The sequence below is a fragment of the Lynx canadensis genome, chromosome B3 (assembly GCF_007474595.2).
Source record: "Lynx canadensis isolate LIC74 chromosome B3, mLynCan4.pri.v2, whole genome shotgun sequence".
Classification (NCBI taxonomy): domain Eukaryota; kingdom Metazoa; phylum Chordata; class Mammalia; order Carnivora; family Felidae; genus Lynx; species Lynx canadensis.
This window is the reverse complement of record NC_044308.2, coordinates 82,156,937-82,170,752: the sequence shown is the minus strand read 5'-3', so window position 1 is coordinate 82,170,752 and position 13,816 is coordinate 82,156,937. Positions and strand designations below refer to the sequence as shown.

The following is a 13,816-nucleotide window of genomic DNA, read 5'->3' as shown; positions in this document are numbered from 1 at the left end:
GCCAACGCACCTTCCGGACAGTAGCTCACCCACCAGAGACAAAGACTGCTGGCGGCCTTTCCTCGCTTGCCCCTATGCACACACAGCCAACTATTTCTTGGCATACTATTCTCTTAACATCCTTCTTTTTTTTTCCTCTTAAAAAAGTGATTCAAACAGGCATTGTAAGCTCCAGCAAAAACAGTGTTTCCTATATTGTTCAGAAACCTCATCCATCCACTTTTTCCTCTGAACATGTTCAGGATGAGTTTTATCCTCTCTCAAAAAAGGAAAGAAAAGAAAAATATATGCATATTTAAGTCTTCATAGCAAACACTGATTCATCAATGCTCACATTAATATGGCAGTTAATCTAAGGACTTTTTAACTTTAACAAAAATGGAAAAACAAATCCATTTCTACATAGCAGTGGAGGTAGCCTAGATTTTCCTATTCTGATCACTTTTAAAATGACTAGATAATGTTATTTGAAATATTATAATGATTTTAAGCATATTCTTCTTATCTTAATGGAGTTTTAATCTAACATACAATTAAGCTCTACAATTAATCTACTGAGAAAGAGGTAAAAAATTATCATTAGATTCTTGTGCCTGATATATCTGCTACATTTTTACCTTGTCTGCTTCAATGACTAGTAATTTGCTTCATTTTGGTACTGAAATTCCAAACTAAATCCTAATTAACAGAATTTAATTTTTTGACACACTTCTTTTATACCCAAACACCAACATGTAAAAAAAAAAAAATTTTAAGGTAATGGATTTTCTTCTATTTTAAGCCTACCTCCTATGACCTAGACTATGAACCACCCTAACATATTTTTAGAAGCTCAAGTTCAGTCTTAAAGGTATCAGGCCACATATGAAATTATTTATACCTGGTCCAGAACAAAATAAAAGAGAACTATTAGAGAGGGTTGAAATTTGTGAATTTATAAAATATAGAGATAGCGTGATTAATCTGTTTTCTCTGATTGGTTCATAGCTATGACAACATCATTTTGGCATCAATAGTTATAAAATAGCAAGCCAGCTATGTCCCATTTTTCTTTTTTTATGCTGTTTCTTATTCCCCAGAAGTTTTTCTTTTAAAAGTCATAATGCTTGCCTTTTAATACAGACCCAAATTCTCTAAAAGTGACATTTTCTCCTTTAAAATTTATCCCTTTCTCTTATCTGTTTTTTTCCTAAAACAATCCTTTCAGTGTTTAGCTCTTTTTATTTGTTCGTATTTGTTTTTTTTTTTTTTTAGCATTTTCTTATCTATTCATTCACCCACCCATGATTTAAACTTACTCTTTTCTATTTAATTGTTTTAAATTATTCATTTTTGTTTGGTAAACTGTAGATTAACTAATTTCAACTGTGTTTCTTTCTCTTCAATGCTTCTATTTCCCTCTCACTTTCCTAATATCCTCTTCTCTTCAAATATATAATATTGATGTCCTCTCTTATTAATTCCACCTGGCCAAACTATCATCAAGAGGAGTGCCACCTTCGGGTGAGAGCTGTGATCAAAGTCTGTAAACATTACCTGGCAACAGAGTTAGAGAAAAATAATTAATTCACTTGGTAGAAGTATTATGTTTAGAAACTTACTTGTAAGAAATATGGTGGTTAGATATTTCACTACCATGCCATTCTAATCCCTTACATATTAAAAAAAAATCCTAAGAGAAAATGTATTCATATCTAAGTATCAAAATAAACTTAATGTCTTCAAATGAAGTGTGATTTTTTTTCTCATGGAAGATGTAAATTTTGCGATTGAGCACATTTCCCTCTTCGCTTTCACTACCAGGAAACCCAGAGTGGAGTTTTGGGATCTTTATTAAGTGTGTAGGACCATACAGTCTATATGCCTACATATTAACTCTTCTCAGAGAAAGGGACCCTAGTCTATGTATATTTTCCCCAGTTCTGATTTGTATTTCAGTGTTAAAAACATTTTAAAAATTTTCCTGTGAATTCTTATAAGCAACCTCAAATCCAGAGCAGAGTAAAAATGTAATTAGCCTCTTTAGTGAGCATTGTATTATGCAAAGTGAACGGGCCTTTTCCTTTTGCACATAGGACATAATTGTGTAACACTTATACCAACAGAGAAAGATAGAGGTCATTTGCATTTTTGCCATAAAAGCAGAACTATATGAGAGCAACTAACCCTCAAAATTAAATGTAAAATCTTCAGTATGAATTCCTTGAAAGTATAAAGGTCTTAGTTGAAATGCGTACTAATTTATACAATCTTTAAGCTGTAAGGGCTATTTTAACCCCTTGGAAATGATATAATCTAATATTTTATTGATGAGGAGCAGCTAGACCATTCTCAAGGAGTAAATCCATAAATGTGCTGTTTTTGGTGAGCTTCATACTATCTGAATACTATCTGAAAACAGCTCTTGTTCAAGTATAATAGTAGTAATCACCAGACTGCAACTTTTGAATTTGGCCCTTGAAATTAACCTTTGGACTCTAGAACTCCACACCAATCCAGGATCACGAAGGGCTCTGTCATCTGTGCTTTGCACTTGGCAGAGAATGGGCAGTGCTTTGTGGCAACAGTAAGGAGTCCTGGCCAGGGCACACCCTCCCAGCCCTGCAGAGTCAACTGTGTCTGCTGCAGAGGGCAGAACGGCAACAGCAGCAGCCTGAGCTCCAGCCTCGTTGATTGTGGAGATACTTCTAGGTCACTCAGTCTATAAAATTCATAGGATGGGGGAGGAGGTGTCTTAAGCTTCCCTGAGCCCAAGAATAATGCCACCTTTGATCTGTAGAAATGAAAAAATGGAGCTTTTCCTTTGCAAGTGGGTTTTAAATATTTCTCCATTAATAGTTAATGCACATGCAGACCAGCAGAGTGACAGCTCCCAGTGATTATGAATTCTGGCTACGTAACTCCAGTCCAAATAGGAGCTGAACTTTCAAAATCACGGTGGTTACTTTTGACAAATTAAATTGTCCTACTTAGGAAGGTAGAAGGAATGAAGAAAAAGAACGTGAGAGAGGGGGAGCAAATTCTCCTTGGAGGTGATTCTCACATTGAGGAAGAAAAAACGAGAAAGAACTACGTTTCTGTTTTCCAGGCTGACAATACTGCCAGTGTTTATTAGAAAATAGCTATAGAAGGTCCCCATTCAGAGGTTGGGTCAGTGGGCCGGACAAAGAAGGGAGAGGGAAAGATATTGGCAGTATGGCTTACTATCTCAAAACAAGTAAGAAAGTATTTTTAAGGAAGTGGTTATACAAGGAAAGTATATATAAGGAAGATACAGGTTGCTCTTAAGACCCTGCGGCTGAAAATTTAGGAAAAAAAAATGGTCTTCAATTTCTAACAATCTGAAAATAACAAGAAATGGTTTAAACAGGAAATCCACTTTGTAGCCCATTGTAATGTTAAGGTTCTAAATTATGTCAGGTTGTGTCAATGTTCTTTGCCTATTAAGTCTAATTCCTTTCCTTTAATAAATCCCTTTGGTATTTTGCTGGTTTAGGGTAACCAATATACCACAATAGGCACCCAACTTGGGAGGTCTGCTGAATGAATAGTCTAAGGTATTTATTGGTACCTCCCTATCTAGGAGTAAAGGTCAGATGACTTTCTATCGAAGACCAGAATATACAATAAATTGGTAAAGTCAGGCATGTAGTACTTGATGTTGAAAATGCTAAAAAATCTTCACTCTCATTGACTACCAACTTATTATACTTTCTCTAACACAACATATCCAAATGTGGACTTTGGGGATCAACTTAGGACTGTATAATGCATATAATGAACCAGGATCTGGGCATGACTATCTACTCCAGGAAAAGAGTTGAGTGATGATATATAGAGATGCCCCCAGAGAGAGGACAGAAAAACCTTTGGATTCTATGATAACAGGAATAATGATTCTGTCCTGGTCTCCAGTTCCTGGGATTTTACCATTGCTCAGCTGAAGGTCTCTCTTAAACGTTTCCCCTTCATTCTTTACATTAATACCAGAGATCACAAACTTCATTCTCATTCTTAATTTTTTAGTATATGTGCTGCTGAAGCAAGCATTCATCCTTAATTTTTTCACTCAACAACTAATGGTTCAACATCAGCTATATAAGGTGTTTTACTTCACAATGTACAAAATACAAAAGCAAGGGATTTTTCTTGGGCGTTACAGAAGCATTTTAAGAAATGAAGATGATGTACATAGGTTGAGATGGATTGGGAATGCTGTGACATGTGGTTGGGCATCCTGTTGAATTGTCACAATGACTAGGGAATGTGAATAGTAAATGCTCTATAGTGGACAGGGTAGTCCTCTTCACCAACAAAAAATTGTTTTGTCCCAAATGTCAGTGGTGCCCTTGATGAAAAATGCTGAGAAAGCATTGATATCTTTCAGGGCCAACAAATTTAAAGATTAAAGTCTCAAATGGTATTGAAAGCCTAGGAAGGCCTGGGGACCAACTGAAAAAGCCCTATTACTCAGGGGTCTCTATGATCAATAGACTTCAAACCTCCCTCCCCCAAGTCATCAGTTGAGTTGATTTCTGAAAAAGCGCATTAGAACAGATGAATGGGACATTGAAAATGTTGACCTAACCTAAGAATCCCTGAGGATTCTAGACAAAGACCTGAAATTAATTTTCCTCCATCAATTTTTCTAATTCAGGAGCCATCCCAAGTTCTAAATGACTCCTTAGCCAATATCCTCAGGATTGCTTTGGAGGTTTCTAAAACTCTGGAATAATGTGGGGGTTTGTATAAAGAAAGACTCTGCACACTTGTAGCATTCACCTTTGGTGTGTAATTCAACCTTTAATTTTGCTTATAAGCCAAATGCAAAGTTAGTGCTAGTCTCATGAACTTAGTTAGCTATGTTGAACACCTCTAAGCAGAAAGATGATAACAGGACATGAGTCACAAAGGAAGAACCCTGGTATGGAAAATGTTTGGGAAAACACTATAATCCAGAAGTACTGAGTGGGTGGAATAATAGCTTTGAATATGCCAGAATGGGAATTCTTAGGCAGAGCACTTACAAGGAAACCACAAGAAAAAGAAGACTGATTTCCTATTAATTGTGATGTAAATTATATGGATGTGATTTTGACAAAGAATAGCACTGTTTCTGAAAAAAAATAGTGGTTTATGTGCAAAATACAAAATGCATCAAGAAGAAAAGAAATGTTATTTGGCATCAAGAGTGCAATAAAATCTGAGATAATGGCTTATGATTAGTTAACTTTTGTATTATTTTTTCCTGGTTGGCTCGATTTTTAATGCTTAAGTATTAGGAATAAAACTAATATTTTTGTATCAATAAATTAATAAAGATTAATAGGCATTTTTTCATACATAATTCTTGATCCTGACATGAAATGTGAAATCACCTAGCTTTGTTTACATTAGGTGAAGACTGTAACTCTAACATTATATTATGCTCAGAAGATATATTGGATAGCTTTGTTGTTAATGTGGACAGCTATCCATACAGGAAATAGCTAATAGTCAACAAACTCGATTAATGTCGGAACACAATTCTTTAAGGAATAAAATATCACCATGTGCTGACTCCCTGGGGAGCTTATATCTTCTCTTAACCAAGACGATTCTCAGGGGACACTAATTAAAGTCAACCAGACCCTTGAAAAGTATAAATAAAGATCTCTCTTTAGAGAAGGTAAAAGTTAATATATTAAGGAAAGGAACTCAAAATGATAAATAATGAGGAAGAAAGAAGACAACTTTTATTTGACCTTGAATGTACTTCTTATTCTATAAGAAATTTTTTAAAGCTAGAGGGTAGTTGTTTCTTGTCATTATACTGTTGCTGATTCTGTGGTTAGTTATTAATTTTATTTTTTATGATTCACAATCTGCTCTTTGAAATATGCCATATGCTCAAAGCAATTCAAGGATGACAACTGTCAGAATTACTCCAATAAAAATTGCCTAAATGAGGAAGATTTACTGCAATCTGATATTTCAGTGGAAAGTCCCTCTAACCCTCCCCAACAGCTTTTTCAGACACTGTGAATCTTGCAACCATTTTTTTTTCAGTCAAAAATCACATAGATGTTTTATAAGAACTTCTAAGACTATTTAAGTAGAATTGGTAAAACATACTAGGCTAAAGGTGAATTAGCAGACACGGAAAAACAATATAGATAGTTATTAGATGGATTGCCTGCAATCAATATATAAGTTCCAAGCCAGTTTTCTTAAATCACACGAAAATGTATTGACTTAATATGACAACGTCTGCTCTATGTATCACTAATAAACATTAAATTGAATGAGCCCTCTACCCTGAAAGTAGCAAGCCAAACTGAAGGCAAATTTCTTTTTTCTCTGCAAAGATCTGAGGGGTGGATAGAATCCACCTGAGTGCTCCAATGAAAACACATTTTGTTAAATGTTACCAGTCCATTTATCCTTCATTTTGTTTCAGTCTATTTATTAATGCAGTTTCATTTATTGCTATTCATCTTGGAGATAAATCTTTGTCCTTCTATAGAATTACACCAAATAGAATGTGATAAAGGGAACTTTCTTGCAATTATGATGTCGGTGCAGCCTGTCAGCACACAAGGGATGGAAATGAGTTTGGGGACAGGGAAGGGAATTCTAATAGACACCATGATACATACAATGAACGCAAAGATATCCTGAGAGAGAGAGACTTGTCAGGCTAATCAGATCTTCCACAGCAAGGTAAAGGCAAGAAGGGTAGCTCTAACCTTGTAAAGATGCCGCTGCTGCTCCTCTGACATCATCAGGTCGTGGCTGTCCATCACGAGGGACTCCATGTCAATCAGCCAATCCCAGAGCTCCTGATATTCTGAATCAAAGTCCAGAAGCCTGAAGATAAGGCACAAAATGTATTATGCATAAATACAGTGTAGTTGTTAAAATCTCATATTAGAATAATATATTCTTGAAAACCCATGATGTTCCTAGGTGATACCTGTAAAAAGAGAAGAGAAAAATTCTCTGTGTGGTTACACAGTGGGCAAAATAGAAACTCAAGCCTGTGACATAGCATTTCTTAGATTTTGAAAACATAACATGTAATTCTGATGCTCATACCAGCGACACTTCATCACTCTTTCCATCTGCAAACCCTTTTTGAGGATTTGCAGCACTTGAACAAAATGACTACTTCTATGTCCTTGAAAGAGAGCATTGCCATATTAACAGTGTGAGGAACGGAGGGTCAGTGTCTTGTGAAAGTTACATGGCTCAGAATTTGGGGTCAGAATAGCACCCTCAAAATTCAAATCTCTTTATCATCTACTAGGTTTTCATAGGTATCACATCCTAAAATCATCCATGATTAAGAATACTAATTTGACTAATTTCTCTATTATGATCACAATTTCTTATCATATCTTAAATATCATTTTCACTGGGAAATGACTCAATCATTTATTTGTCCCTCTGCTGTCTACCTGCCTATCTCTGCAAACATATATGCTACATTTATTGTCATGGATGAGTAGCCAGCATTTCAGCTTAACACTGAGAGATAGGCTTGAGTGACTCTGGTAAGCCAGTGAGAACCAGGGGCAGATCCAGTATTAGACAGGTGTTCCCCACAGACATGTAGGAAACAAAGGTAAGGACAGGAAGTCAAAACAATGAATCTTTGAATAGCCAGCAATCATTAAAATTCAAAGGAGGATCACTATGGTTTTCAACAAAATAAATCATTAGAATAAGGAGCTTAAAAGGATTAATGTGATTCTCTATTGAAAGCCTGGTGCATAAGTAAAGCCCAGATTCTTCTAAAACACTGTGATCAGAAAATGAAAGTGCAGGATGAAAAACTATGACTTTGTCCTTTCTCCAAAAATCATCTCTTTAAAAGAAATCACATCCTTGCCAAACTGTAACTGAGCAAAACCCTATCAGTACCAATGAAGCAGCAGGCTCAAGTATGAATCTGGATTTATCTATCAAGTGAGTATCTTATTACTATCTTGTTCCTGTCTCTGTACGTTAAATGACTGCTTTTCAAGAAAATGAACATCCACTTTTCATAACTTACAATTTAATCTTAATCTGTCAAAAAAAAAAAAACAATTTAAGGTGGGTCTGGTGATGGAGACTGAATCTAGAATTGTCTATTTTATTTTAATTACTTTACCATCATTATAAATATTACTGGTTAAGACCATAAACATCCAAGGGCAAGGATTGTCACTGACTGACATGTAGAATTAATGTTTAGCTGAATGCTGATCTTGGGTATAGGTGATATGACCAAAAGCTTCAGAAAGGCTATGGTGGCCCAGAACACTGATTCTCAGACTTTAATGTGCAAGTGAGGAGTTTGTTGAATGATGATCCTGATTCAATAATTCTAGGGTGTGGCCTGAGATTCTGCATTCTTAACAATTGTTGGCAACTGGCAATGCTGCTGGTCATGGACCTCGCTTTGAATAGCAAGGAATTCCAGCATACACTGGAAATCTGAAATAGGATCTTATTTCAAAATATTCAAAAACAAACAAAAACCATGGTAACAGGGACAGATAAACCATCAACTTTCTTTATTAACTCTGTGAGTTACTAGTAAGAAATCACTAATAAGCATTTGCTCACATGAAGGTTCAATCATTTAGAAATACCACCTGAGGGGTTCCTAGGTGACTCAGTCTGTTAAGCATTTGACTTGGGCTCAGGTCATGATCTCAATTTCTTGAGTTTGAGCCCCACATCAGGCTCTGTGCTGACAGCTCAGAGCCTGGAGACTGCTTTGTATCCTGTGTCTCCTTCTCTTTCTGTCCCTCCCCTGCCCGCACTCTTTCTCTGTCTCTCTCAAAAATAAACAAACATTAAAATTTTCTTTTAGAAATACCACCCAAATTATGGTCATCATTTCTCTCTCCTTGCATTCTCCCACATTTTAACCATAAAGACAGGAGAAAAGCAGAATGCCATCCCCCAAATTAGGAAGGTATGATTCAGGGGAATAGTAAGAACAAAGGAGAAATAAAGGGAAAAGCTCACCCTTTCCATATGTATGGATCTGGAGAATAAGGAAAAAATAAAGGCAAAAGGAGCAGGTGCTAAGATACATATCCTCCCATCTCTTGGACTAAGATCCAGAGAGGAAATATGTGAGACAGGTTGAAAAGAAAGCCAAAAGCACAAGGATATCAGCTCCATCACCTGCTAGGAAGTCTGGGAAGAGACTTCCTTAAAGTTCCTTCACTATAACCTGGAGTGGGAATGCTACGGTCAGAGAAAACTCTGGTCAGGACTCCCCTTGCTACCTGCTCTTTTATCCCCTCCCTGAGGACACTTCTCTCTCCCATGAAGTTTCTGGGAGTTCACCTGATGAACTTGACAAAGGTGTTGCCATAGCAACAGAGGCACAGTGACCCCAAGGAGAGGAGGAGGAACCTCTGAAGCCAGACCTCAGAGAGTTGGCAGGGTCAGTGAGGGCTAAGATAACGCCTAGTCAGCAAGAAATACCCCCTGTCCAAGCCATGAGATAACAACACAGACGCAGTCCTCAGTGGGAGACAACCTTGGAATATCTAGGGCAAGATCCATTTCATTGAACCCAGCCAGACTATACCCAAAGGTCATGGTAAGCCAGGGGAACTCACTGCACCCTAGAATCACAAAGTCATATAAACCCAGATGCCATCTTAGAAAAAAGCAGGGAGAGACATAAATCTGAAAAACAGCATTTACCCCAAGAGGTAGTTCCCTAATGACAATGTTAAATTTTAGGGGAGGCTATAAGCATCGTGTTTAAGTGCCTGAGCTCTGATCTTAAAACAAGAATTTTCCCTGCTTTACCAGGAAATTATGTGTTTAGGATGTTTCATAAAAATCATTAATCAGCAAGGAAAACAAAGAGGCCTGTTTTCTTTTCCATATGTGTCTGAAAAAAAGAAATTTTGATTATGACCAAACAATGCAAGGGTAAGATATGAGTTTATCTTTGCATTGCTAATGCTCAGCATAGCACCTGGAGAATGATGATGAATGAATGTAGATAATGAAGCCAAAAACCTTTAGTAGGGCAAGAATGACTTCAGCATGTGACAGAGAGCATAGTATCTTATCTTCAAATGCCAATACCAACACAACCAGTGCAACATGGACAGGCTTCTTCATTCATTCGGAAGGTGGGATTTTGCCTTCTAGTACATAATAATGGCGCATTTGCTAATTAAAAAAAAATATGTGCAGTAGATTCTCAATTAATGTGAGTTGCTCTCCTGCTCCTTCCACATTTTCTTCTTTTCTACACTGAAACTTAAAGCAGATTTGAATAAACAAAACATATATAGGGTGGTAGAATGTTCAGAACCATGGACATTTTTTCACCTTTATGTCTACTGAGCTGTTCCCTCCTATTATTCCCCTTATCAAGGGGCTTGGAACAAAAAAACATTTCTTCTAGTTAAATGCACCTCAGACTTCTCAGAGAGTCTACACTGGAGACCCACCAGAGGCAAATGAACCTAACACAGATGCTCACCCTTTCTTTAACCTATTTTCATTTTAGCTGGGAATATGCAGGCTTGAGTTTGTTAGGTACAGCAAATGCTTTGGTTTCATATTTTGCTTCATTAGCATAAAATCAACACCAGTGTTTGCCAAACAACAATTCTCATAAGGTCTTAATGCTGAAGACAAAAACACTTTTTTTAGCATTCAGGCCCGATTTCAGATTCTTGGCCACGTGTTAATTCACAGCTTAGAAAAGACCTGAGAGCTTTCCAAATTTACTAAAATAAAATATGTAACTTTGTAGCAAATCACAAATAAATTACTAGAATTTCTCTGTTGGTTCTTTGAAACCTTCTGAAATGAATGCAATTTAATGTGCTCATTATTTCAGGAAAATTCTTAGGTAAGAAAGTAGTTTACTTCCTTATGTTTACATTACCTGCAAAGGTGTGCTAAGTGTTTTTCAAGTGATTTTAGGAAGGACGATGTCTTCCAGGAAAAGTGCCAGCTATTATACAGGAAAACAGGATCATCAATGAGTGAATTTATCAGGGGTAGCATAGAACTAGTTAATAGTTTTATATCCCTTTGAAGAATATGCTGATTCTATCAGCTGAATTCAGAACAAGGTTCTTTTCTTGAATTCTTGGTGACAAAGGCCCTAGTCTTTCTTTTTAGAAGAGAGAGAGAGGTAATTGAAACTGTGGCCAGTGGCTCAGAATTTTATAAGTGTATAAACATAGGAACTACTCTTTTGGAAGAATTTTCCTCACAAAATTTTCTCTGTAGTTGTGCTTTGGTTTGTGTTAACTCTTCCACTCAAATATGTAATCTGTTAGATGTTAAAAGCTCTCAAAGTATACCTTTTCAGTACTGTATGAATCTGTTATATTCTCTATGAAACTGTTACAAAGCAAACTCATATCTACTCTATGAAAGTGTTACAAAGCAAACACATCACCCAAATAGTATTATTTTGGATACTTCCTTAAATTGCCGTATACTGCATCTTAACTGGGTTCACAATAAAAGAGTCAGACACTCTGTTGTAGGTATAATATTCCCATTTTAGGAGGTTGAAAGCCTTCATCACATGAGGAAAAACAGTCTTCTAAATCAAAGTCAGTTTTTGTTAGAGAAGCACAGAATTATGAGTGTATTTATTTCATAGATGGAGAATTTAATAGAGATGGAGACAAAGCTATGGAGAAATAAATGTGTAACTTTTTCTTTAGTATTTGTTTCTAAGTTTGGGTTCACTACTATGGGTAATTGCCAAAAATATTTCCCAACATCCTGTCCACCATTTTACTCTGCCTCTTCCAGGTTACAAAAAGATTCTTTTCACCACAGAAATAAAATACTAACAAGCTTATTCAGTATTATTTTCCTGCAGATTGGAGAGCAATACATTATTTGTAAGGCTAGCATAGTTTAAGAAATAATCCTTCCTCTAAACCCTGATGGGAGTTATGTTTGACTAGCTAAGTGTTTGAATACATAAATGCATTCAGCCTTTGGTATTTAAAGTGAGCATCATTAACTCAACATTTCAACTTAAACTTTGCTTAAAAGATAAAGTTTCACCCAAGTGAAATCAATGGGAGGTGTGTGTGAATATATGAGGTTTCAGTTTGGCCCACTGAGGAATTTTGATTAAAACAGACAACCAAATGAAGAAATCATCAAAATAGAGCAATTATTGGTTGAAGAAAAGATAACACTATAAAGTCCTGGCAGTTTTTCTACCTAAGTCTCAGTGACATATATTTAGGAGCATTTAAGAATCCATCTTTTATACACTTAATGGTTCATTTCACACCAATACATCCAAAAACACAAGACCGGTTCCTGAAATACCAGCTTGTCTATATTGGGACTTCTATTAAATGATCCAATTTTCCTAGCTTCTTTAGCATATTGATTCTTTCCCCAAATATTCACTAAGTGTTCACTGTTCACATTATTTGCTCAAGGAAGTTTGCCTCTGCTTTTCAAAAAAGACACTAAAGGGAGTGGTAACAAAATCTTGTAAAAATATGGTTTAAGAATTTTACAGAAGTGAAATACTAATAATAGATCAGAATTTCCCATCATCCTCTACACCATGTGGCACGTAAGCACAGAAGGGGCACCTGCCCCAATCATAATATCATTAAAGAATAAAATTTAGCTTTCTGGACATGGAATCTGATATGCACAGTTGCATGTAGAATCCCTTTCCACTCTAAACATATTAAAGTGTGGACACTAATATACTATTTTGAATGAAAATTCATGAGCGACTTCCTCATGAGAAAAGCAGTCTGCCTTTGCCATTAATAAATAAAAAGGAATATGGAGTTCTTTCCAGCAGTAATTTTCTCAATTCTCATATATACCCACATACATGTAAAAATGCCTGAGAAAAATAAAATCAACCCTACAAATCTGTTAATGACTGGCCCCACTTTCTCATGGGCTCATGGGCTGCCTGTCCATAAACAGTTGTTATTACAATAACAGTCACAAAGCAAAACAAAATTCTGATCTCCAAGGTTAGAAAATATCAATTAGAAATATCAGTGTATATTTCTGGATGTATTTGGAGGATTCTGTTAGGCTGTCAGGAAGTCAAACCCTTATCTAAATTTCCAGATAATACACTGGACTAAGCTCTAGACAAAGAACTGGAAAACATTCTGAAGAATGTAGAATCAGTAGTGATTCTAACACAAATGGGGGAACAATACAAAGCAAGAGACAATGTTGTTTTTCAAAAAAAAAAAAAAAAGAATAAATCTTCCTATGTATCATCTGTGTGTTAGAGGGGCTGGATCTAGATGTGCTACCAGCACACTGGGATGCATCAGGCAGCTTGCTCTTTAAAAGGACTACCACACCCTAGGCCTCACTGGTTTTCAAAGATTTAATAGGCAACAGAGAATATGGACTCTCAGGGTTAGGGCAGGAAGTAAATAATCTGGAAATTATCTAATCCCTAACAAAAGCCTGGTGGCAGAATTAACACAGAGCGCTCTCCCAGAATGATTCTATCTCCTTCATCAAGGTTGTTGACTCTGCCCAGAGAGTGCTATGCTCAGACTACAATTTTAGTTACTTGTAGAACTGCTCTTACTGAATTATGCTTTGACATCACTTCTCCAGCCTACATTTAAAAACTGCCTTCGGAATTTTGTTTCTCTTGTAGGGCTGTAGTATCACAGATGCCTGTCTTCTCCTTAAAGCCACAAGAGAAATTCTCGGGCCTCAATGGCATAAGAAGCTGGGCTTCCCTAGGAGCACCTGGGTGGCTCAGTCGGTTAGGCATCCGACTTTGGCTCAGGTCATGATCTCGCGGTCCATGAGTTCG

At 36.5% G+C, this 13,816-nt stretch overlaps 1 protein-coding gene across 3 annotated transcripts in view; it reads right to left on the bottom strand.

Moving 5' to 3' along the window:
- The window catches only part of AKAP6 (A-kinase anchoring protein 6), a 481,187-nt gene that overhangs the window by 121,546 nt on the left and 345,825 nt on the right, over positions 1-13,816 (bottom strand). For all 3 annotated transcript variants that reach the window (XM_030318904.1, XM_030318903.1, XM_030318906.1), the window contains exon 9: positions 6,729-6,849. In XM_030318904.1, coding sequence (XP_030174764.1) covers positions 6,729-6,849 — 121 coding nt within the window. The remainder of the gene's footprint in view (positions 1-6,728; positions 6,850-13,816) is intronic.